This window comes from Podarcis pityusensis (genome assembly GCF_964106645.2).
Source record: "Podarcis pityusensis genome assembly, chromosome: 1".
Taxonomy (NCBI): Eukaryota; Metazoa; Chordata; class Lepidosauria; order Squamata; family Lacertidae; genus Podarcis; species Podarcis pityusensis.
Window position 1 is genome coordinate 39,172,373 of NC_138028.1, and position 27,330 is coordinate 39,199,702.

At 40.8% G+C, this 27,330-nt stretch overlaps 1 protein-coding gene and 1 long non-coding RNA gene across 2 annotated transcripts in view; one reads left to right on the forward strand and one right to left on the reverse strand.

Annotated features, from left to right (window-relative positions):
• The window catches only part of DPH6 (diphthamine biosynthesis 6), a 240,207-nt gene that overhangs the window by 150,219 nt on the left and 62,658 nt on the right, over positions 1–27,330 (reverse strand). The window contains exons 6-7 of the mRNA XM_080980137.1: positions 13,210–13,271; positions 1,886–1,980 (exon numbers count right to left, since the gene is read on the reverse strand). Coding sequence (XP_080836263.1) covers positions 1,886–1,980; positions 13,210–13,271 — 157 coding nt within the window. The remainder of the gene's footprint in view (positions 1–1,885; positions 1,981–13,209; positions 13,272–27,330) is intronic.
• Positions 5,631–27,175, forward strand: LOC308462753. The gene is made up of 3 exons (XR_013979313.1): positions 5,631–5,733; positions 24,158–24,360; positions 26,085–27,175. It is a non-coding gene; the product is annotated as an uncharacterized lncRNA (long non-coding RNA).

Below are 27,330 nucleotides of genomic sequence, written 5' to 3' on the forward strand. Positions count from 1 at the left end.
AATAATCAGTTGTGGAATGTGTTACCTATAGAGGCCCGCCTATCCACTCTGCTACTCTCATACAAAGAGCAGCAAAAATAAAATAAATAAATAAAATAAATAAAATAAAGCTTTTTAAGAGGCAGTGAAGTTGTCATTCTTACTAGTCTGGTTTTGTTCTCAATGTGGGTGCACTTCATTGTTGTTTTATTGCCTTGATTCTTACCTCAGCAGAGATATAAAACTACTTGTAATAAAAAAATAAATATCCTGGAATCACTTAAAAATACAAGTATCATAAAAGAAGAGGTGTTTTGTTTTGTTTTGTTCATATCCCACCTTTTTCCACCACAGAGCCCAAGGTGGCATACATGTGATTCCCAGGTAGTCTCCCATCCAGGCACTGACCCAACTCAGACCTGCTTAGCTTTGGCAAGGCAAGTCTCATATGCCTCCAGGCCTATCTATCTATCTAGCCATTTTTATTTAATTTTTCACATAGAAATAACCAATGCATTCTAAAATTGCTTCTAAAAGCCATAAAATATAAAGGTCTTTAGCACAAAAAGAAGGTGAGCACCAGATATCATGGAGACAACCTTTTATGACTGGGGCACCAACATGAAGAAGGCCATAACCACCCACCCCAACTGAGATGGCAGGGGCACGTTCAATGCCTTTGAAGCGTTACATCATGTATCTAGTTGGCTTCAAAGGCATTGGTGAATAGAAGCACTCTTTCCTTAGGGAGATATTAATCTGGGATAAAATGGGAGAGTGGCACTGGAATTTGTGGTTGAATCAAAATTTGATCTGAAATATTTTGTCTCACACTGTTTGCCACTATACTATAATAAACATTACACAAAGGATCTGGGAAACCTGTATATGTTCTTACTGCTTACAACATGCTAGCCTATGCCTGACCTTATTGTTTTGCAGATCCTCATGTGGAAGCATAATTATTATATAAATGCACCCTCAAGGGCACTTTCAGCTGGCACAGATTCAGTTCAGATCAATTCTGTGTTTATTGGAAGGGTAGCTTTCACGCCTGAAATATTCCAAGTAATACGATCTTCAAACCATTTTGCCCAAGTGTAGCCAACTGGGGTACTCCCAAGTGAGTTGTTTGGATATTGTAATCAAATTACCCCCTTCACTGAGATTATTGGTCTAAAAGTGGTGTGGAGCAGACACCGATACTGTTTTATTAGAAAATCTGTAAACTCAGATGAAAGAGGGATAATAGCAGTCAAAATATCTCCTATAATAGATGCAGGCTAAGTTATTTACCATAATTGTACTGACAAATCTACATAAGGATAAAGAAATTTCCCATACCTCTACACATACATTTTAAGAATTTATGGCAAAGAAATAACCCACTCAGTGCAAATTGGACTGATTCAAAACATTAACATTCAAAAACATCCTTTAGTAATTCAAGCAAAATGTTTAGCATTATCATCCTAAATTGCTAATGTTAAAACGCAAAAAAAAAAAAGGGAAAGAGAGAGAAAAGGGAAACAGAGTTAATGGAACCCACAGGCTACTGATGTGGCAGTTTATCAAATGTAGCTGTAATGAAAGATAAATATTACAGGCAATTCGCACTTCATGAAAGGATAAAAGTGTCAGTGTGTAGGTACCAGTTTTACTGCAGGCCATAATCAGCAAGTAAACGAAAGTGCAAATGTCTAAAAAGTTTATAGCTTTCTATGAAGGCCTCGTCTTGTCAGGCATTGATTTAGGTTAGTGGAGGACTTTGCCAGTGTTAAACAAAGTGAGTGTTTGTGAACTTAGAGGACATGCTCTGCCGCTGCCAACAGAAGTGGCCTCAAGCTAAAAGTTAATATGTTCCCAGTGCTAAAATTTAAAGGGAAGGGAAGGCGCAGTTCCTTACACAACTATTTTCTTCTTAAACAGAGGGCAATCCAATGTGAATGTTTCATATTCTCCACCTTCTCCACAGATATGGACTCCATATTTCTTAGAAAGCTAAAAAATAAGGGAAGGGAAGAAAGTTATTATTAGGAAAAATCATTGCTTTATATCAAGTCAGACTCATGCAGGAACACATAGTGCTCACAGCCCCTACTGCAACCATAGCATCCATCGAGATTTTTTCTATTATACACAAAGGCACAAAGTAAGGCTCAGGTTGCTGCACTGGTGTCCTCCTGTGAGCTACAGCAGGTAGGGAACGGGGGTGAGAGGTCTGCAGGTAGAAAGGGGACTAGGGAAGGATGCAACAGGTATAAACGCAGTGCAGTGCCTTTTGAGCCTTTAATGATTCAGAGCCCATCCCATGGCAAAAGGTCCTTGGAACCCTTTGTCCTTGCGGTATTCTCAAAGACTTGGGACCGCAATACCTCAAGGACCGCCTCTCTTCATATGAACCTACTCAGACCCTGATATCATCTTCTGAGGCCATTTCTTCGTGTGCCTCCTCCACAAGAGGTCTGGAGGGTGGCAACACAAGAACAGGTTTTTCTGTTGTGGTTCCCTGTTTGTAGAATGCTCTCCCCAGGAAAGTTTGGCTGGTGCCTTCATTACACACTTCATGAAAACATTCCTTTTTAACCAGGACTTGGGCTGATTGACATCATTTTAAATGTGTCGGGGGGGGTATTGGGTTGTTTATGTTTTTATTTTGTATTTTTTGTATTTTTTGTATTTTTTATATTGCAATTTTATGTTGTGAACCGCCCTGAGATCTACGGGTATAGGGCACTATACAAATGTAATAAACAACAACAACAGTGGATAAGGAAGGCTGAGAAAAGCTCAGAGAAATGAGTAGCCATGGGACCTGAGAAACATCTTGGGTGTGTTCCTTGCCAGATGACCCTCAATGGTTTCTGATCTACTGCTCATCCAGCAGTTGCTATGTGACATCACCATGATGGTGTCCATTATTTGTTTGCTTTGTCCCTCTCTCCTGGTGGAGGCTTTTAAATGTAAACCCATCTAGACTGCTCTTAAACTAGTAAAGTTCAAGTATTTCAGAAAGCCAAATCCTGCCCTGGAGCTGTCACCATCCCTTCTTAATTTGGGGTGTGTCTATGTTACTCAGGCGTGCTGACGCTTACACACCCAAGAACACGTTCTCCTTTATTATTGCTTCACATGTGTAATAGCGGGACTTTGGAAGCAAAGGTAAGTTCTGGGTATAAACTCTGATAAAAACTGGAGAAGGAGAAGTTTGGATTTGATATCCCGCTTTATCACTACCCGAAGGAGTCTCAAAGCGGCTAACATTCTCCTTTCCCTTCCTCCCCCACAACAAACACTCTGTGAGGTGACGGAGGCTGAGAGACTTCAGAGAAGTGTGACTGGCCCAAGGTCACCCAGCAGCTGTATGTGGAGGAGTGGGGAATTGAACCCGGTTCACCAGATTACGAGTCTACCGCTCCTAACCACTACACCATGCTGGCTCTCACAAACTGGTGCCACATTAAGCTCAGACCAATCAAAGAGAAGCATAGGAACACATTCCACACGGAATCCCAAAACATGGCATGAATCCTCTCCAGAGTAGAAGGTGGCATCACAAAAAAAGCAATACAACATTTTTAATACAGAAACAAGTGTTACTGTCTTCACATCCTGCTTCTGAGATTCCCAGGGGCATCTGGCTGGCCTTGATATGGTACTGGGATCTTCTTATGCTTTTATTGGACGACTGGTCAATTTTTTTAGCCTGGCTAAACTGGAATATTTAAGGCCCTTTTGGCTTTTATTCTTGTTCAGTCTTTTACTTTGGTGGTGTGCCTCAAGTCAGAATGTTATCTGTCAGATAATTAAATTATGTCTGTTTACCCATTTTGGATGGTAAATTGAAATCTTCCTCTCTCTTTTTTCCAAATAAAGATCAAATTATCTTTTCCAGGCCTACGTTATCAGACATTTTCCTTTTAATGAGAGAATATCTCTTTGTCTAAAAATAACCAAACATTCACTTAATCAAAAACTCACACTGCTGACATAAAAGATAGCTCTACCTGTCAGAAGCTGCTGTAAGGTTCTTGTAGGACAAATCCATCAAGCATAATTAATGCTGATGCAATAAGAATGGACAACTTACAAAACAGTTAGTCAAAACAGCTTATTCTTCTTCCTGCCAAAAACCACTGCTGAAAAGCTGTTTGAAATGGATACCCTGCCAGGTACGAACAACTACAAAAGACTTTCTTAAAATGCAGCTATATTTGGAGTAACAAAATATATGGCTGATCCTCCTTGTTGATATCCCAGCTAAGTATAACGTGATATGAAGGAGTAATTGTTTACAAGCTCTCCAAACTTGTTTGTCCTAGTGCTGCCTCTTTGGTGCCACAAATCCTTCCTGGACATCAACATCAAATGATTTTTCCAAATTGTTTGCTATCTGCCCTTGTTGGCATATCCTGAATCATTGAGCTGTTCTTCATTATTAGCTTCTTCAAGTGTGGGCACAAACCTGTTATCTTAAAAGGAACTTGTTTCAGAGGTAGATTAACATAAGCTTTTTAAGGGTGTAGGAAGATATATTATTATTACTCTTAATATTAATTAGATTTATTCATTTAATAGGATTTATATACCGCTTAATCATCAAAACCTCTAAGTGCTTTACACAGAATATATATTTAAATTATTGATAAAAACAGATGTTAAAAAAATGCTAGCCTAACTTTTTTCAAAAATAAAATCAGTTGTTTTTAAAAATACACATTACAAAACTGCCTATTGCACATTCTTCACCATAAGGTGAAGGGTTACAATAATGTAAAAACACAAGATTGAAATCAGTTAAAACCACTTGTAATCAGAAGAGCAAGGTAGGCCCTAAAATCTCTCTCTCTCTCAGGTATCACAGACCAGGGTAAAGAGGTACGGCTTCAGCATAGAAAGAAAGCTATACAATAAAGGTGCACATACGTGCGAAGGAAATACTACACCTTGGGGGATGCCATAGCGAATGCCCTGTCTTGGGTTGCCACTACCAAAATTCCAAGGATAGTAGAACTACCAAGAGGGCACCTCTAAACACCTGTTAGAGAATCTCTAAGGAAGGAGGCAACCTTTCAAATATTTGAGGCCTTAAAAACTAATGTGAGCACTTCAAATTTGGCCCAGAAACAGCTCATCTCATATATATATGAATATATTTTATCATTGTTTCATATATTTTATCTTTGTAATGATAGTGTCAATTTATATGTATGTGTCTGTTTTATGTTGGTGTCTTTGTGTGTATTTCTTCAAGTGGATTTCAGCTGTGTTTTAACTTTATTTGTACACAGCTTTGAGAAGTTTATTTCGATCAAGTGGTCTATAAATCTTCTAAATCAATCAATCAATAAAATCAGTGCTGCAGTTTTAAAACAGGGGTTCTAAATGGAACCCGCCAGCCAGTAATCTGGCTGCTGCATTTTGAACTAGCCAAAGTTTCCAAGTCATCATCAGGGGCATACAAATCTCCCGCAGCAGGTCCAATTCCACAGCAACTGCCCTGTTACCCTGTTATGGCAACTCTTTCGAAGGCCCGGGGGGCAAGCCAGAGACCACTTTAGAATGCAATTTATAAGTACTACTCTTCCCCCAATATGAAGAATTTGGTCCAGAAGGTCACTGAATTTCCACCCCCAACCTACCGGTAGGTGGGGAGGGGAATTCTGCCAATCTCTACGCAGCAACCACAAGACCTGGACTGACGCCACCCACCTGGGCTGGTCATTGGATCCTTCTGGACAGCAAGGACCATAAGTGGGTATTCTGCTCTAGTTGCTTGAGCTATGAGGACTCCCTGAGCTCTCAACTTGACCTGTATCCTTTGGGTGCCCTTCCGTCCTTGTTTCTGGCTTGCTCCTCTACCCTGCCTGATGATTTATTCTTCGGTTTTGGCTACAAGTTTTCTCCCACATGGATACTGCTTCCTATCTCACCGGTTGGCCCTATTTCTAGCACCGGGGGTCAAAGGGAGCAAAGCATTGTTTGTTAAGAACTCAAGGAGTCCATGGAGATGTTGTAATATCTTTCTAGCTACTTCTGCCAGGCAGTGGGCTCCCCACCAGCTGAGGCTTCCAAAGAAAATCAAAGGTAGTACCCCCGCCCAAAAAAGAGCACATTAAATAATCCAGATTTGTGATTACGAAGGCATGAACACCACCTTCTAGTTCTTGATCAGGAAAGTGTGCATTTTCCCCTGAACATGTGGGCCAAAATTGGAGTTGACACCCCATTTTATAGCACAACATGTGCAGGCTCCTCTCAGGCCTTTGTATGTTGAGCACGGTGGTCTGAAGGGGACTACTACATGCCTTTGAATGAACACTTGCAAGCCTCTGTGCAACGAGAAGTTCAAATGCTAGTGGAAGCCCATTTCAGGCCTTTGTGCCCAAGGTGTAAAAATCTGAGAAGCCCACAAATGGAGGGTCAGGAATTGCATGTATGCTGCTGCCCCTTTACATACCTTTAGCCCTTGCATATCCAGGCAAACACCCAAAGAAGGCTCTTGTGTGCTTTAAATGTATTTTTACCCACTCAGATTCTCTGGGATTAAGCTGGCAAAAAAATATCTAAGTAACTGAATATGGATTTTTACACTTCACTTTATTTTCTTTATTAAAATGGAGAACGGGCTTCAGGACAACAGCAGCATGCCTAAAAGCTGGGAATTGACAAAACAGCAAATATAATTGGCCCATTTCCTTCTGATCTCTCCAGCTTCCAATCCCCATCGACCTCTCTCCCCGCCCCTCCATCTCAATCTCTCTCTCATACACAACCACCCCTGACAGCATTCAAAGGAAATATTTTTAGAACCATAGCCTCAACTTTCTCTGCAGCTGGTGTTTATGCTACAGTTTCACTAAGTTATAAAGTGAGCTAAATATCTAGTAAAATATTTATGTACAGTGACATTTATAGCAGAATACAAACCCCCTACCAACAAGAAAAGCGTATTTACTGAGCAACCTTCCTCCACACAACCCTATGAAGCGACTTCAGCATTGCCAAGGAAACCAAATCTAGGAGAAAATGCTGGTTATTGTTTTGTCATTGTTCAGCCATGATAAAGCCTATGAAAAGCAACGTAACTGGGGTATGTATGCTGGGAATAAAGTTACAGAATCATAGAATTATAGAGTTGGAAAGGAGCCTGAGGTTTATGTAGTCCAACCCCCTGTAATGCAGGAATCCACTACCTTCAGTTGGTACCAGAATATACAACTTTAAAAGCTCACCCAGATCTTAGCTTACCATTTCATATAGACAAAGTCAAACAACATTTTCTCTGGGAGGAAGACCTTTCATTGCCTACAGACAGCCACCCAATCTTAAACAACTCCTAACCCACAATAATACTACAACCAGACTTAACACGGACACTGGCACCAGAGCCTGCAATAAACCCAGATGCCAACTTTGCTGCCACATACACCCGGACAACACCATTACTGGCCCCAACAACATCACACATACCATCTCGGGACTATTCAATTGCTCATCATCTAACATTGTGTATGGCATCAAATGCCAACAGTGTCCTTCAGCTCTCTATATTGGACAAACAGGCCAAACCTTACGCCAAAGAATAAATGGACATAAATCTGACATCAAGAATCACAAAACAGAGAAACCAGTAGGAGAACACTTCAATCTCCCAGGACATTCTATACAAGATCTCAAAGTAGCTGTTTTACTACAAAGGAATTTCAGAAATAGACTGGAAAGAGAAGCTGCTGAATTGCAACTCATTACCAAACTTAAAACCATGGAGAGACCTGGTTTGAACAAAGACATTGGATTCTTATCCCATTATACATGACTAAGCCATTTCTCACCTTCTCACCCCTTGCCTTTTCCTGTAAGACCCATTACAGTCGTTAAGAGTCGTCAGCAGGCTCATCTCCCATTCCCACCACCCTTCTGAGTAATACCCCTCCCCACCTTCTCACTATATAGAAGGATCTGGCAACTTCTGTTTCAGTGTATCTGAAGAAGTGTTCTTGCACACGAAAGCTCATACCAAGAACTAACTTAGTTGGTCTTAAAGGTGCTACTGGAAGAATTTTTTTTATTTTGACTATGGCAGACCAACACGGCTACCTATCTGTAACTGGAACCATGGAAGGCACCACATTGAGCCGCATGAAATGGAAGTCCATCAACCTCACCAAGAAACTTGCACAGGTACAGACTGATATCTTCTTTCTTACTAAATGCAAGAACCTGGACATTATACCCAAGGGTCTTAGAATTAAGAACCCTCTACAATCCACGTATCCCACTGAATATGCAAGAAAACTATGCAACACTTTCTCTAAGAAGCTGCTCAAACATCTGATCAGCGTTCTCTACTCTAAACAGAAGCTAATAAAGGAGGAACTCCTTGTATTAGACAACTCTATCAGGAACCACCAAGCTTGGCAAGAGTTCCAAAAGGAAAAACAAAACATTTACCACTCTCAACTGGAGCTACTGAAAAAACAGAAAAACAAGAAACTCTCTAACCTTTCCAACCTACAGGCTACTAATCAAAACAAGATCAACAATATTGTCAATCTCTCACAGCAAGCACTCAGCCCAGCCGAGGAATCAGTCCTTTCACGTGGACTGTCATTCTGCCCTGCCAAATCCCCACACATGATTCAGTTCTACGGGGACTTGGAAGCATTTTTCCGCCGTTTACGCCTGAAGGAGTATTTTCAACACACACAACAACAAGACAAATCAGAACAAACAACAACTTCACAACACAACACCTCTCAACCCACTGGAGAACAACAACCACCCTCCCAACAGAACACTGACCACCAACTACCTCCAAAAAAGTGTTACACAAAAAGGGACTCCACATGGACCCCTCCTGATGGACGCAATACCACACTGGACTTGTACATTGACTGCTTCCGCCACAGAATCCAAACAGATGTGACCAGAAAACACCATCGCTTACAACAAAATCTAAACCATGCTGAAAGGAGCGCCATAGATAATCTCAGAAACAACCCAGACATTATAATTAAAGAAGCAGACAAAGGTGGAGCTGTCGTCATCATGAACAAAACTGACTACATTCAGGAGGCTCACAGACAACTTTCCAATACCGCCTTTTACACAAAATTGGACTCAGACCCCACACAAGAATACAAGAAAGAACTGAACAAGATTGTTAAGGAGCTACCCCCACACATCCAAGAACAGATCCTCACCAACACACCAACAGAACCTCGACCAGGAACTTTCTATCTTCTACCTAAAATACACAAACCAGGAAATCCAGGACGCCCCATCATTTCAGGTATTGGCACTATTACAGTGGGTGTCTCCGGTTATATGGACTCTGTTCTGAAACCATATGCCATCAGTGCTCCCAGCTATGTACGTGACACCACAGATTTTCTGAGGAAAATACAATCTTTAAATAATCTTCCCAACAATACTATACTAGCCACTATGGATGTGGAATCTCTGTATACCAACATCCCACACAACGATGGTTTACAAGCTATAAGGAACACCATTTCAGATAAAACCACAGCGGACCTTGCCACCAAACTCTGCCAATTTGTCCTTACCCACAACAACTTCAAATTCGGTGATGACCTGTTCCTTCAGATCAGCGGCACAGCAATGGGCACCCGCATGGCCCCACAGTATGCCAACATCTTCATGGCAGATTTAGAACAACGTTTCCTAAACTCCTACCCACTCAAACCTCTCTTGTACCTGCGATACATTGACGATATTTTTATCATCTGGACACATGGTCAACAGACCCTGGACACCTTTCACCAGAAATTTAATGATTTTTACCCCACAATCAACCTTACAATGAATCAATCTATGCAAGAAATACATTTTTTGGACACTACTATAAAAATACAGGATGGGCGCATAGACACCACCTTATACCGTAAACCAACTGACCGACAAACATATCTACATGCCTCTAGCTACCATCCCAAACATACCAAACAGTCCATTGTATATAGCCAGGCACTACGTTACAACCGCATCTGTTCCAATTCTACAGACAGAGACTCTCACCTAAGAGATCTACAGCAAACCTTTTCAGAACTAAAATACCCAGCAGATGAAGTTAGACAACAGATCAACAGAGCCAGACTTATACCCAGAGAGAACTTGCTGCAAGACAGACCCAAAAAAGAAAATAACAGAACACCTCTAGTCATCACATACAGCTCCCAAGTTAAAACAGTACAACGCATCATCAGAGATCTACAACCTCTCCTGGACAATGACAGTTCTCTTTCTCAAGCTCTGGGAGGAAGACCTTTCATTGCCTACAGACAGCCACCCAATCTTAAACAACTCCTAACCCACAATAATACTACAACCAGACTTAACACGGACACTGGCACCAGAGCCTGCAATAAACCCAGATGCCAACTTTGCTGCCACATACACCCGGACAACACCATTACTGGCCCCAACAACATCACACATACCATCTCGGGACTATTCAATTGCTCATCATCTAACATTGTGTATGGCATCAAATGCCAACAGTGTCCTTCAGCTCTCTATATTGGACAAACAGGCCAAACCTTACGCCAAAGAATAAATGGACATAAATCTGACATCAAGAATCACAAAACAGAGAAACCAGTAGGAGAACACTTCAATCTCCCAGGACATTCTATACAAGATCTCAAAGTAGCTGTTTTACTACAAAGGAATTTCAGAAATAGACTGGAAAGAGAAGCTGCTGAATTGCAACTCATTACCAAACTTAAAACCATGGAGAGACCTGGTTTGAACAAAGACATTGGATTCTTATCCCATTATACATGACTAAGCCATTTCTCACCTTCTCACCCCTTGCCTTTTCCTGTAAGACCCATTACAGTCGTTAAGAGTCGTCAGCAGGCTCATCTCCCATTCCCACCACCCTTCTGAGTAATACCCCTCCCCACCTTCTCACTATATAGAAGGATCTGGCAACTTCTGTTTCAGTGTATCTGAAGAAGTGTTCTTGCACACGAAAGCTCATACCAAGAACTAACTTAGTTGGTCTTAAAGGTGCTACTGGAAGAATTTTTTTTATTTTGACTATGGCAGACCAACACGGCTACCTATCTGTAACATTTTCTGGGGTGTTGTAACACAGCCACTTGTACCACAAGGCGATAAAACTGCACAGCTAATTTATTTCATAATCACTAAAGAAGAGGTTGAGGTTATTAACATAGAACATGCTGACTTTTACCACAGGAAAGTTCAAACTGTGGCTGTAGCTTATTAAGGCTGCTGACAATTGCTAGGAGACCCTTATTCTCCCCACAGAGCTACTACAATTATGGGACTGGTAAAACAGCAAATCCATGTCCTCAGGGTACTCTGTGAACTGTAGCTCTGAGAGGGGCATAGGAGTCTCCCAACCGCTCTCAACACCCTTAGAAAACTACAGCTCCCAGGATTCTTTGAGGGAAACCATGATTGTTTAAAGTGGCATGACGCTGCTTGAAATATATAGTGCAGATAGGGCCAGAGCTGTGGATGTGAACTGCATGTAATCTGTAAGTCTGTATTGGACCTGAATTTCACTCAGACATGTAGCCTGTCTTCACCACTATGGAACTGCCATTGGGACCTGCAAAGGCTTTCAGTGGTGGCCCTGGGCAGGTGCTCCAGACTCTTGCACTTTCATGAGGGGAAAAGTACATCTCCAGCCTCCCAGAAAGAAACTTATGAGGCAAAATGTGCATGTACTTTCTAAGTTATTTCTGAGAGATGAAAGTGGGTGTGGTGTGGCCAACTTGTATTTCTTTCCTGGTGCTGAAGAATGCTTCCTGTTGTGCTTAGGCAGCAATAGTATCAGTGTGTGTGTGTACAATCAATACTGCATGATCTCCACCATCGGGACCAGAAGGATGGAGTTGATTTCCCATGGTGAGCGTAACGTCGTCTCTCGCTCTCTCTAAATTTGTGTTATGCCTCCCCGCAGCAGCAGCTATTTTGGAACTGAAACCCCCAGCACTCTTTCAAAATTTGAAATGTGCCCGCTGCTTCAAAAATGTTGTCGACCTCCCCATTCTTCTCCACAATAATTTCAACGTTTCCCCTTAGTATTGGGAGCTGCTTCCTTGATTAGAATTCCCAACAAGAAGATAATAATAAAATAATAATTTATTATTTATATCCCGCCCATCTGGCTGGGTGGCTCCCAATCAAGCGTTCAAAACAATACAGCATTTAACATTAAAAACTTCCCTAAACAGGGCTGCCTTCAGATTAATATCCTTTGTGGAAATCCACACTGCAATGCTTGAAATAAATTAAAGAATTGTCCAGAAGCACCTTAGAGACCAACTAAGTTTGTTCTGGGTATAAGCTTTCATGTGCATACACACTTCTTCAGATATTCTTCAGATATGGTATCTAAAGAAGTGTGCATGCACACGAAAGCTTATACCCAGAGCAAAATTACTTGGTCTCTAAGGTGATACTGGACAATTTGTATTTATTTATTATTTATTTCAACTGCATCAGACCAACACAGCTACCTACCTGAATCTGCAAGGCTTGAAGATGATGAGCAACAACTACTCTGCATACTCCACATGTCATACATTAAAGCAGTGTTTTCTCCACTCCCAAATAACATGGGGCTTACATCTATGTAGCGAAAAAAGAGCATACATAAAAATATAATGCCCTCAGAAGCTCGGATGAAGTGGTCCAGAAGAAGGTATTGTTTGTGAGATCTCCTAAGTTGTGGAAGTCCTGCATTATATAGCTTCCAGCAAATGCTAAAACACACATCTTTATCCTGGTTTTTGACACGCGAGGCTTATATTTTTAGGACCCAACTTATGTCTGTAATTTTAACTTGTTTAAACTGTTTTTAATGTTGTGTTTTAATACTAATATTGTATTTTGTTTTAACCTGCCCTGGGACCTTAGGGTGAATGATGGGTAATAAATTGTAGTAGAGGTAATAATAATAATAATAATAATAATAATAATAATAATAATAATTTTCTAGACAACTTTTCTAAAAAATAAAGCAGTCATCAATTTGAACACTATTACATGTATCCTATTTAAGAGAACTTATTTTTTTCCAGTATGGCAAATGTTGGTCTAATGTTTTGTTTCTGAAAGTGCGTGCTTAAAGAAGTGTTGTTCAGTTTCCTCCACATGTAATTTTTTAAATTTTTTATTTTGTGAGGCACAGAATGTTTCAAGTATATTTTAGATAATACTTACTTCCAAAAGATAAGGTTCCATTTCATCCAATGTTTTTCCTAGATGTTTATCTGGATCTAAACCTGCCAAGAGATGTTAAAATACATTTTAGAGAACAAAGTACTGCTTGGGCGTCAGAGATTACTTTTTCTTTTTTTAAGAAACCTTCTCCTTTGGCAAACAGTTCCTGTATATCAAAAATAATGTTGAGGCAAACATAGATGTTCTTAGCCACAACTCACTCTCTTATTCCCTTTGAACTGTTTTCCATCCTTGGGGGAAAATAAGTTCATTTCCTTTGCCCTGCACAACAACTGGAAAACACATTGTTTTACTGAGTGCTTTCCATTCAGAGAAATTTCAGCACATAAAAAGGAAAAACGGGGTGTACCCATTATGATAATGAAAATAGTCCAGGAGATTTGATAACCCCTAAACTGCATTCAAGATGTTAGTCTACAGGACTCTTCCATGTTCTGTTATGGTAAGTATCAGAATTTGTAGACCTTTTAAAAATATGAAGCTGGCCTAAGCCTGCTATGGTCTGCTATAACTAAAGTTCAATAGGGGTTCCTTCGAAACTCACAGTTTTCTGGAACTAGGTATGGAGGAGCAATCAGTTTTAGAGAGAGTTATACATAGAATGTAGCAGTTCTGACCTGATCAAACTTTGCTCACAATGGACTACTTCTTACACAGGGTTCCCTCTTATGTTTGAGCTGCACATACATTATTTATTAAAAGGCCAACTAATTATATGCAAAAGCACACCTAAAGAAATATGTATATTATACATAAAATAGATAGAAAAGGATCAAATTCATGCTGTACTTTGTTTCTGCAGCATAAGTTCATAAGCAATTTCTATAGTTATATGCATTGTTGTATATATCTGTTCATTAGCTGGTTACTTTAGGAAACCTGCATACGTATGAGTGTAATATGCATATAATACAATATATTAATGCATAAAATACGCATGTAACCTGCAGTAATGGCTCACTTTTTAAGCAGAAGGGGAAAAGGACATCTCACTTCTCATCAAGATTAAGGATCAAGAAGAGAATTGGGAAGGGGAATCCATGCTCAACACAGTTTTCAGTAAATTCCACCCTTTCCTGAGACTTTTCTTAGGATGGGAAAAAAATGTGATGCTAATTGCATGGAAAAACTGCAATTGTACATTACTATGTAAAGAGTAGCAGCAGGGAAGCCTGTGCAGCCTCAGGACCAAGGGGATGAAGAGTTTAATTGTCTTTCTCCCCACCCCCCATGACAAACATAGTATTTCCGAACCAGCTATTTGGTTTACAAGGGGTGCCAAGACGGGCTACCCATGAAAAGCAAATAGCAATTTTACATAACAAAAAAACCCATGCATGTTAACTGCATTATATAAATAGAGAAGAGCAACACCATACTCGCTGCCCCAGCCTCTTTGTCACATCCACGTATTCATTCCCTGTGCCTTCTACATGGTGAAAAGGGTAGTTCTGAGAACCTGATCTATAGGTGGAGCTTCCTCACGGCAGGACTCTTATTCACATGGGAAGCTTCCATGCATATGTCAGGATTTTTATTTTATTTTTATTATTTTTTAAACGCTTCTAAAACACTCTCTTCATCACATAATAGTGGGGCCAAGCACTGGAGCCAATGAAGAAGTAGCAAGCAAGACTCTGTGTCCCCTCCTCTGCCCATCCACATGATTGGAACAGGTGCCACATTTTGGGGTCACGTCTGGTGTCGTTGTTCCATTAGCATGAACAGATTTAGGGTAAGGATGGAGGAAAATTCCACTATTCAAGGGTAAACCCTGGTGCTGATGAAATGAGAGACTTAGCCCTGCTTCAGATATAAGCGGAAGGTTATAATTGACATCACATCTAGTTTTACCTTTAGCTGAAGAAAAACTATAAAGAAAAAAAGCAACAACTCCAACAGCTCTTTTAGTGAACCCTTGGAGTTTTCCATTTATATGACTGCAATGGATATGAATTAAAGCATGCAAAAAATATGCAAAGGAACCGCAAAAGAACTGCCTTGCTAGATCAAAGCAATGGCTCATCCATCTAGTCCAGCATTTCAACATCTTATGGCAATCAGATGGGTGTCTTGTGGAAGGTAAGAAATTGTTTTTTTTTAAAAACCAAGCTGGGGTTTAAGATAAGCAGGAGAGGTGCTAGTAGACATCCAAATGAGACACTTTGAGTTGCTTGCAGGTTCTACCTCATTCAAAAGTGCTGGCTCCTGCTATGCTCATCTTAAAACTTACCTGATGCAGACATGGATAGTTTGACTAACAACAACTGTTCTTCTCTTTCTCCTCCACCTTGATGTTCTAATATTTACCAGATGAAGAGTCCTAGTTATTTTATATTTTGGTAGGTCTAATAAAGCTGCTACCTTCACTCTTTGATAATTTTGTTTCTCTTTCCTATACTTTTGATTGTGCCATATATAAGGTATCCTTGCTTCCTACCTCCAGTAAGGTTAATTTGGAATTGTTGCTGTTGTTAATTCTGCTCTCATGGAGACTGTGTGCTGTTTTATCTGCAGAATATGCTGCAAAATATACATTATCCATTATTGGATAATCATTGTGTCCATTAAAGGATAATTTATAAAACATGAGTTTTAGTTTTGTTGATTCTATCCAGTTATTGAAACATCAGAGTTCATAATATAAATGATGACAAATGTCAGAATCTCACATAATTTTTAATTACTGATGTTTTCCCTCCTAATAATGATGTTGCAATCAGGATTTTACTACTTACGTTCTGTAAATAAAGCAAAGGAAGAACTACATAAAAGTATATAATAGATAAGAATTTATCAATCAATAACACTGTGCTTTTCCCTCTGTGGGATCAGCTGGGGTGGGGAGCAGAGAGGAGGCAACCTGGATGGGTGGATAAACCCACAACAAGGCCCAGGCCTTAGAAAGCTCCATGCAGAATTAGGAAATTAATTAGGAGGAAGAATCATAATTGCAGAGCTGACATCTATTTTACTTGACTTGCATGTATCAACGGGAAGCAATTATGATTCAATTAAAATATTCAGTTTTATTACTTTAGTGACTGACCTTGAAGTTAATGCCCATTTTATTTAATTGCATCATCTATGAATAAATGTTAACCCTAGCATGTTATGCCCCATTATTTTTAGTGCATTTTTCAACTCCCCAACTGAATTATATCAGTCAATTTATTATCCACTGTCAAGAAAGCAAGCGAAGCTTTATTTCTTGGAGAGAATTCCAGCACAGATAGGAGAAGCATCATGAGAGGCTTGAAAAGGCTGCTTAAGAATGCCAAGCAAAAGGAACTGTACTCCACAACTTTGTTGGCCTAGAGCTTCACTGTAAAGTCAGTATGTGAAGGAACTAGTTGCATAATGAGTCTAAAAAGCCATTTCTACTCTGCCTAATTTTTAATTAATGGGAACTGTATACTTCTCTTCTAACAACATCATTGTTTAAGAGTATCTTCCCAACTGCCATGCCAAAAGACAACTTTTGTAACTTTCTAGGACCTGAAGAAAATTCAAAACATTTTTAGAGGCAGACATTTAGGTAAGAGAAAAAATTGAAAAAACAGAATGCACACAAGTCACGTGCATAACACTTTAATGAAACTTAAATCCATGGGGCCAGAGTCAGCTAACGGGTCCCACAAGTGGAAGCCCATGCAAGGACTTCCACTGGCGCAACAGGACTTTCCCCCCTCCTCTGCTCCCAAAATAGCACAAGGTTGGTGGAGAGGGGAGATTATCATGCAAATTCAGAAATGCTTGCACTGATGGCCTCTTTTCCACTCAGATAAAACACACACAGAGACACCCCTCAGAAGTGAGCACTGCCTTTCAGAATAATCTGCCTAATATCTTAAAAAGCGTGCGTAAGGACTACTGGCATAGGACATTTTTCTTCAATCCCATATATATGTTCAGAAGAGAACTGATTGGGTATCAGTTGGGTATTTGACAGCTATAGCCATTCCTAGACCGGGAAAGCCTTGCCACAGTAGGTCATGCATTGGTTACTTCAAGACTGGAGCGCGCTCTATGTGGGGCTTCCCTCACGTCTGATGCAGAAGCTGCAGTTAGTGCAGAATGTTGAAGCACAATTGCTGACAGGAGTATGGTCTTGTCAGCATATTACACCCATGCTCAGAGATCTGCACTCGTTGCCAATTTGCTACCTAGCCAACTTCAATGTGTTACTATTGGTATAGAAAGCCCTTAACAACTTGCGACCCGTTTACCTACGAGATCGCCATATGTGGCCATTAAGCCACTTCTATCAGTTGAATTGACACTGCTACAGGTGCCACATAATACCCCTTCCACATTTAAAAGAACTCAATTGTGCTTGAATGGCAGTGCCTGCATTTTGGAACTCAGTGCTGACTGAGATCAACCTTCACTGTACCTTTTCCAGTACCTGCTAATGAAGGGACAGGATACCCAAACCTGACTGTGTAGTCACCCCAACTAGGCCCAACTAGGCCCCAAGACTTCCCAAATTCTTTCTTTGAGGATTCAGCAGCTAAAATGCATTAATCTGTTTTAGTAGTTGAACCTTTGTATGGTTTAAAGTACGGTTGCGATTTTTTTCTTGATTTTATTGTATTATCTTTTTGTTGACCACTTTGAGGAGTGTTTTTTTGTTTTTTTTTACAATCAAGCAGTGTATAAATTTTATTAAATGAATGAATAAAAACATCATCTTGATCTGACAATGAAGCTTCGGAGACCATCAATGGCAATAGCTATTACAGTGGTGCCCTGCAAGACGAATGCCTCGCAAGACGAAAAACTCGCTAGACGAAAGGGTTTTGCGTTTTTTGAGCTGCTTCGCAAGACGAATTTCCTTATGGGCTTGCTTCGCAAGACAAAAACGTCTTGCAAGTTTGTTTCCTTTTTCTTAAAACCGTTACAGTAATACAGGGTGCATTGCTTGAAGAGGTGCAGTTGCGACTTGACTTCGAGGAGCAACTCATAGCACGGGGTGCGGTAGCCTTTTTTGAGGTTTTTGAAGACTTTGGTGATTTTTGAAGCTTTTCCAAAACTTCTTTTGCAGCCATTTGGTAAGTTAAACTTTTAAAACTTTTTTGGGGGTTTTTGGATTTTGGGTTGGGGTGTTTGGAATTCAAGGACTTGGTGTTGGGGAGGGGTTTGCAAGAATCTGGAAGCTTGTGTGTTTTTCCCCTGCATTTTTATGATTTTTTGTGACCATTGGGCCACTCTGCTGTTTTTTTAAAAAAAAATTCTGGGTTTGAATTTCTGTGTGATGGGTGGCTGGGGGAACAGTTGAGGAGGGGTTTGCAAGAATCTGGAAGCTTGTGTGGTTTTTTCCTGCATTTTTATGATTTTCTGTGACCATTGGGCCACTCTGCTGTTTTTAAAAAAAATTTCTGGATTTGAATTTCTGTGTGGTGGGTGGCTGGGGGAACAGTTGAGGAGGGGTTTGCAAGAATCTGGAAGCTTGTGTGGTTTTTTTCTGCATTTTTATGATTTTCTGTGACCATTGGGCCACTCTGCTGTTTTTTAAAAAAAATTTCTGGATTTGAATTTCTGTGTGGTGGGTGGCTGGGGGAACAGTTGAGGAGGGGTTTGCAAGAATCTGGAAGCTTGTGTGGTTTTTTTCTGCATTTTTACTGTTCCTTCAATTTTTGAATTTATTGTTCCTTCAGTTTCTGAAATGCTCTTTACAGTATGTGTGACTTTAAAGAGCACTTAATAAACTCTTGTTGTACCAAATTTGGCTTTGTTTGGACTTTTTTTGACCATAGGAACGCATTAATTGAATTTCAATGCATTCCTATGGGATTTCGTGCTTCGCAAGACGAAAAATTCGCTAGACGAAAAAACTCGTGGAACGAATTAATTTCGTCTTGCGAGGCACCACTGTAATTTGTTCTCTGAATGGCCCTGTCAAATCAGCAAATGAAAAATGAAAACCAGGTCATCTGGTTGTGGTAAAGAAACCTCTACTAGAAGCAGGAACCTCTGATATTGACTTCTGTATATTGTTTTTTCTTTGTTTCTTTCTCAAGCTTTAATAACCTGAAGGAGCGTCTCCACCCCCATCGTTCAGCCTGGACACTGAGATCCAGCGCCGAGGGCCTTCTGGCGGTTCCCTCATCGTGAGAAGTGAGGCTACAGGAAACCAGACAGAGGGCCTTCTCGGTAGTGGCGCCCGCCCTGTGGAACGCCCTCCCATCAGATGTCAAAGAGATAAACAACTACCTGACATTCAGAAGACATCTTAAGGCAGCCCTGTTCAGGGAAGTTTTTAATATGTAACGCTGTACTGTTTTTAACACTTGATTGGGAGCCGCCCAGAGTGGCTGCGGAAACTCAGCCAGATTATTATTATTATTATTATTATTATTATTATTATTATTATAAAAAATAGCTTAAAAAAAAGAGAAGGGACCAAATGTTTCACAACTCAAGTCACTCGTGCAGCACTCGTAAACTCAAACAATTATAAAATTGTTGTATCACCATAAGATGTCGAGATGATCTGCAATTGCAACAGAATTCTGTCATGTTATACACTATCTAGCTGGGACAGTTTTGAGAAAATGCTGTTGCCCATTTGGCATCTTTGTCTTAGGTGGCAGTTGCAGAGATCTGACCAAAACCTAGATGTAACCTAGCTGGAGCAAGCAAACTTGGTGCAGGTCAGGTTTCCTGCCTCTATTAAGAAACAGCACAAAAATGCACATAATGGAGATGGCAGCTCTGAAATGGCTTTGAATAGGAATCTCATGTAGATAGAGAAGAACCATGTTCATTTGGCAACTATAGAGGGCACAAATCAGTTGCGGTAGGAGTAGATTCAGGTCTCGTGTAGGTGGAGGGGGGAAAAAGCAGAAAGACTGCAGAGGTCCTTTAAAATGTGTCTAGTGATGGGTTGTGAAAACACCATCGAGAATTCTGTGGGTGGATGATAAGCTGATATGACAGAAAGGGACTCTGACAGAAGGCATCAAAAAGTCGTGATGTTTCAGACTGCAGAGAATATCCTTGCAGGATACAAAAGGAAAGAAGCCACTTGAAGTCATTCAAGCTGAAAATACTTGCCATTTAAGAGAATAAGACCATTTAATGATGACTACCTAGATTTTAGAAGGACAAGTATTTACATCAAAGCTGAGTGGGATGGTTGCCCTTCAACACTGTTATTAAATGCAAAGGAGAAAGGATGGATGTTGCATTTGGCTCCTTCTCAGGAAAAAAAGAATCTCTGACGGAAGAAGGAACGTATGATCATACTGCAGGGGAAGGGCTATGTGTGCAAATGTCCTTACAAGGAACGGATAAATTAGGAAATGGCCTACACTGTACTGAAGACTCCATACATTCTGCAAGTCTGCTGAATGACCCCATAGGGGATTAATCACGGTGGACAGCAATCGGTTCCAGATTTGCAGATCTGAATGCATGCTTACCATTGTGAAGTGGAGATTGTAGAGGGAACAGGTTTAGACATAATCCCTATTCCCACGTAGAAAGGGACTGTGGGGCAGCAATATGGGTGCCACCCTCAGGGCCATGCAGCTTTTCTGTCCTTCCCTGCAGATGCCCACATCCAGATCGTGCAACTCCAATCTAAAGCCCTAAACGGCCTCGGTCTAGTATATCTGAAGGAGCGTCTCCACCCCCATCGTTCTACCTGGACACTGAGGTCCAGCACCGAGGGCCTTCTGGCAGTTCCCTCACTGCAAGAAGCCAAGTTACAGGGAACCAGGCAGAGGACCTTCTCGGTAGTGGCACCTGCGCTGTGGAACGCCCTCCCATCAGATGTCAAAGAGAACAACTGCCAGACTTTTAGAAGACATCTGAAGGCAGCCCTGTTTAGGGAAGCTTTTAATGTTTGATGTATTACAGTATTTTAATATTTTTTTGGAAGCTGCCCAGAGTGACTGGGGAAGCCCAGCCAGATGGGTGGGGTATAAATAATAAATTATTATTATTATTATTATTATTATTATTATTATTATTATATACCAGACTTCCAGCTCCCACAGAGGTCTATGCACACAGGGGAAATGTCTCCCGCAGACCTGCAAATATGGATGTTGGGGCAGGGCCAACAGTTGAGCGAGGGGTGAGGATAGCAGTGTGGCCCCATGGGCCCTTTCCATATGTAGAGGCCCCTCCTGTATACTCGGTTAGAGCTAAAGTGTGGAGGTGGAGGAATTGGAAATTAAATCACATGCTTCGTTTCATTTCCAAAAGGTGAAAACCTACACAGAACAGTATTCACTAATGCAAAAAGGGTAGGGGAGAGAAAAGGGGGGAAATAGGTCAATTACACTATGGGTGTTTGTTTAGACAAAATATAGCTAACACTTGTAAACGTCTACATATACTTTTGGAAATCTAAATATAAGCAAAGCCCATCAGAAAACATAAGACAGATCACTGATTCCAGTTTTATTCAGCCAATGTTATTTTGCTCCACTGAAACACCATACTGCAACAAAACTTCACAAACTCATACATATCTTGAATGGCTTTAGGACAGTCACATTATTAAATACTGTTAGCTTGATCTTCCTCAAGGCACAGAGTAAAAAGAAAGTTGTCTGATTCTTGGAAGAGTGCGCCCTTCACTTCCTCATTGCTGCTTTCAAGGCACAGACCATGCAGCACTGATCAACAAGGCTTCAGTTAATGTTCTTTATGAAGTTAACTTATGAAGTAAAGTTGGAGTGCAAGCTCATCTGTTTATCACAGATCTCCCTCTCCTGAATTTCTACAAAAATAGGTTTTGCTAGAGCAAATGGCAAAGCAGAAGGGTACAATATGGTTAGCCACAGGAAGCATATATAGACTCCCAAGTTCTTTCAACATATGCATATGTAACAGAAGCAAAGGCTTCGTATAGGAAGGAAAGTGGTAAAAAGCAAATTACTACCATGTCTTTCTCATGTCATCCCATCTGTTTTCATGCCACCAAAAAGACTACACAAGTGAATAAGGAGAGTCCAGAGTTATCCTGCAAGAATTTTGGGGCACATGCCCTCTTTATAAAAGTTTCTTATGATCTGTGTACAAGGCAAGCAAAGTTACAGTATTTTTTATACTTGGTAGAACTGTTGTCTTTATAATATGACATCTCTTCTGAAGACAGCAAAGTCCCAGAATACAGTGTTGATTCCAGATAAATCATTACGAAAGCAAAATGACTTCCTCTCTTGCAACAGAAAGGTCCACTGGACTTAACTGAAGGCTGTCTCTCCTATACCCTACAAAGTTACTTGCCCTTCTAAGACCTAAAACCTAATCGCACGCACCATGTGTTCACTATTTCTTTGGTCTTCAGTCTGGATTCTGTCCTGATCTACTTTTTAGCTTTGCAAAACTGTAAAATGAGGCAACTTCTGGGAAGACCAACTGTTAAAACTGTGAAGCAACTAAAGTCCCTGCCTTTGAGCACTAAGCGGTGCTAATCTCACCTGGGTCCAGGATAGCCAGCACGGAAGATCTTTCCCTCCCTCTCATCTCCCTGTGCACTTCCCAAACTACCTCAAGGATTCCCACAACCCTCCAGAGCAGATTTGGGGATGGTGCACTGGGGCACACAGGAGAAGAGAGAGAGAGAGGACTGCTCAGTAACTGCAGAAACTGGCTTTGCATGAGTAAAAACAGAAAACTAGGTTGGAGGGTGAATGCAATGGAGTCTCCTGGAGAAAGGAATGGAGGACTAATGTGGACACTGCAACAGACTGCACCTGAACTTCTTTGTTCCTTTGTGAATGCCTCTTTTCCTTCTCTTCCCTAGGTGGGGTGTGTGTGTGTGTGTGTGTGTGTGTGTGTGTGTGTGTGTAGAACGGGTAAGGACACCCCACTAGATTATATTTATCTTATTCTGCTATAAACAGGTACACAGGAGAAAAAGTAGAGGAAAAGGTGAAAGTCAGCCTCAAAAGTACAATTTCCCCCCAAACACATCTGCCAAAGATCTTTCTTATTACTGTTAATACTGTGAACTGCGGTACTAAATGAATTGAAGTGACAACAGTATTGAGGAAATATGTCTGGAACAAAAAAGGTCAAGCACATTTACATTCCACGGTGCAAGAACAGACTGTGAAAGCTCTGCCTACCAGTGTAATTACTGTAGTATGTGCTGGTTAAGCAGCAAACAAGGGATTTAAAGGGGAGGGCAGGTAGAGAAAGGGAGAAAAAGTAACATGATATCCTTTCCAGGCATCTAGATATTTTAACAAGAGAATATAATAATAGCTAGGAGTTAAAAGCCATCAGATACGCATGCAAGGCAAATCATTTAAACTAATTTTATAGAAGATAGGAGCCTTTCTGCGTATAAAGGCCACGTATTAAAATGCCTCCTCTTATTTCCAAGAAAGTTAACTATTAGGAAGGATAAAGGGAGAAATATATATTATGGTCACCAGCTTCATATATGCCATTGAAAAAGCTGTGATAAAGCATTTCCCATTAGTGAAAAAGAGAAGGGGGAAAGAGTGAAATGAAATGTTTTAGATGCCAACAGATGGTATTTCAGCTTTAATGTGCAATGACTACTTCAGGACCAAGCAATGCAAAAGCATGCTTAATTTGCTAAAAAGAAAACAGTCATCTCTCATGGTTAATTAAATGTAAGATACACACTTGGATTATATTGGGGAAGGGATATTTATGGAGGAGAGAATTATCGGTGTGGATTCCCCCCCCCCCCTTGTGTAATTTGTCTTCTTCCACGTTTTATGTACCTTCAGCACAAGCAAGTATATAGTAAGGGAATACAACAGTTTCTTGTGGCTGCATAATAGGAGGGGTGCTAACAGTGGGCCAGGTCTGAGATGAAAAGTAGATGAGGGTTATCCTCCCCCCACCTTTTGTCTTTGCCATCTCTTTGCTCTGTATCTGTTTCAGTCTCTCTCTGTCTCTCTCTCTCTCTTCCTCTCTGCCCAGCCAGGATGGATGGCTCTTGCCAGAGGTCAGAACTCATTGTCTGCAGAGGGCTTATGAAATTAGGACAATCGCAGCATGACGATGCTGAAGACCACAGGTTTGCCTTCCCCACCATGAAGCGCTGGAAGTTAATACCAGTGATGAGCTCCAGTTCAGGTTGATGTGTCATGCATTCTTAGAATATACTGAGCACCCAACAAACCCTAGGTAGGGCGTAGCACAGTAAAGGATTAATGTATAGATGTAATCCATTTAGAAAGCAGTTATCCAGCATAGTTCCACTAAAGTGCAATGTTAAAACAGTTATCGAAATCTATTCTTCGCAGCAGTGACACTGAACTACCATGGTGCTATTACAGAAGCTAGTGCTAAAGGTGTCCATATGATAAAACTGCCCTTTTAAAAACTACCTTTTTTCGCCTATAAAGTGAGCATGGCTTTATTTTATATATATATGCACTTTAGACAGAAAGTCCCATAATAGTTCACATTCTTACAACTATGTGAGCCAATTCCAAAAGATGTAACAAGTAGGGCTGGAGATGAATCTGCTTAAACAATATGCTTCAGCAACTACCTACTAGTGTTAGGAGGCCTCTGTGGTATATTTACATTTGCATTACTGGCTATCAGGATTGTCCGAAGCAAGAAACTTCTACTCTAAAACCAGTACCCTTTTCTTTGCTGCCAGCTTAAGAATGCCTCTGTTCTATTTCTAGGGCACATGATAATCCTAAATCCCAATAGGTTGACTGGATCTTGCTGATATGTACAGGCAGAGACAGGTGCGGACACATAGTTCCAGGGCACAGCTTTCACATTTGGCCTGAGCAGCAAGCTACTGATGTGGGCCTCTATCTGTCTTGAGAGAAAATGGAGGAGTGCACCTTTGGGGGTGAAGTCAAATCGCTGGAGAGTTACAACCACCCAATACGGGAGAGACATATTTTGTTGCAGGTGGGGCAGATGGAGGCATCTAGTTGTGCTGCTGCACATGCACCAGAGCTCCTCCCAGTGATCATTCCTCCTCTGGTCATTGCTATGGACACATGACCTGTCTCCAGGCACTGTGGTTGTCTGCAAGGGATTTCCACCAGACGGGGTTGAAGTTGCCAGCCTTCATTTCACATTTGCAGCCATCTTTGTAACAGGGAGTTGGTCCATGAACAGGCCTGGCGCCAGCTCCCCATAAAGCACGTCCTTGGAGGTCCTGCCATCTTCCATTCTGGGGACAAGACCAAGCCAGCGTAGACGCTGCTGAGACAGAAGTGCGAACGTCCTGGGAACGTGGGCTTGGAAGAACACATATTGGTTTGAGACTCCGTCCTGCCTTGTGATGCCCACAATCTCCCTGACACAGTAGATATGAAAGGCATTGAGGTCTTGCTCTTGGCAGGTTTAAGTTGCCTACGGCTCACTTCAGACAACTCTTAAATTATAAATCCTGCGTTCTCCGCTTGGTTAGCTGCACCTTGTTGCTGCCTCCTGCTCCACCTGATTTCTCGTCTTGCTTTTGACTTTTTCTTGCCTCTGTGTTCAGGAGCTACCCCATCTCTCAGCACCCTGACCAAATCTCAAGAAACAAATAAATATTGGAATTCAGTAGAGAGCCGCTGGTATGGTGTAGGGACTAAGAGACTGGGCTGCATGTTGGTTTGAATCTTGCCTCTGTCACAAACCCTCTGCCCCTCTATGAGCTTCTGTCACTCCCCCTGCAGTATGGGTGTGAATAATATTGACTTACTTTACAGGGTGTTGTAAGGCAGGGGTAAGCTAACGTAGTATCTCCCAGAGGTTGCTGGACTCCCAGCTCCCATCATACTTAGTCAACATGGCCAATATGGTAGGCACTATATGCATAGATTATGCGTGTGGACACCTGAAAGCAGTGACAATAATAAATACTATCACAATCATTTATTTTTGTACAGGAGGCAGCCAAGACCCACTAGTATAAGCTCATTCACTGGCCATAGTACTCACGAACCAACAGCAGAAAATGGCCGTTCACAGCAGCGCTAATATGAAATTGGTTTGCTTGTTGTGAGGGTGGAGAAAGAAGTTCCACTGAATTTCTGGCTAGGAAAAGCCTGGAGGAAGCACACTAACCTCCTGAAAAGTAAAACTCCGAACCGCCAAATATTAATTTGTAAATGTGGATTGAGAAAAGTGTTCTAAAATTAATGTGCATTTACCTGTATAATTATGTGTTGTCTACAGTCTTACACCTTCCTACTAGTGTCTATTAAACTAATGGATACCAGAGCTATGGGAGGTTGTATGAGCATGCCAGTGTTGATGAATGTCACGCTCAAGTTACATATTTGCTTATTCCTTTCACATCTGCGCAATGTGCCATCTAATGCATTACCCCTCAGACTTTTAAAGGTGTTATTCCAAATACATTTACTGCAATTTAGCTTAAAAGCAGCTTTGATTATTCATCTAAAAGGTAAAGTGGTAACCCATACCTTAACTTCTGTGCCACTTGATACGTTAAACAGCCGCCATACCTTAAACCTACTTTAATAAAGCACACAATTATTAAGGCACTGCAGAATGGCCTCAGAGCATACAAGCGCCATTAAATTTGCTTACATCTAATTATGCCTGCCCTAGGCAGGTGAGAAATTTAGTCCGATAAGATCTTTCTACCTGTAGCCAAAGGAAAGAAAGAAAGAAAAAAGGGCAGCCGTTTTCTAATTACTATCTACAACTATTTATGGTATTTGTGTTTTAAAGGAGAACACCACAAAGGGCTCTTTGTGTACCAGCAAACCTATTCCAACTTGTTCTAAGCTGCTGAGATACAAAGACAAGTTTATCTTGCTTAAGGGATGACACAGGTCACCAGCAATGTCACCCCTACGGTCATTTCCTGTATCGCTCAAGAATTACCCCTTTCTAAGGTTTGGTGTTTTATTTATTTTTATTTTTTTAAAAAAGGTTTGATTTATATATTGAAACATAACTTGGCTGCTAAACAAATTTGATTGAATTATAATATCTTTGAAGAGGATCTTATAACACAAAAATAAAAACTCACCCCATCATCACGAATGACAGCAATTATATTAGTTATGCTTTGTAGGTATACACAAAGCTTTGCAATGGTTCTGCTTCAAGAGTATACATTAAAACAATATCTCTCCTGAGAGTAAGGCTGCAATCCTAACC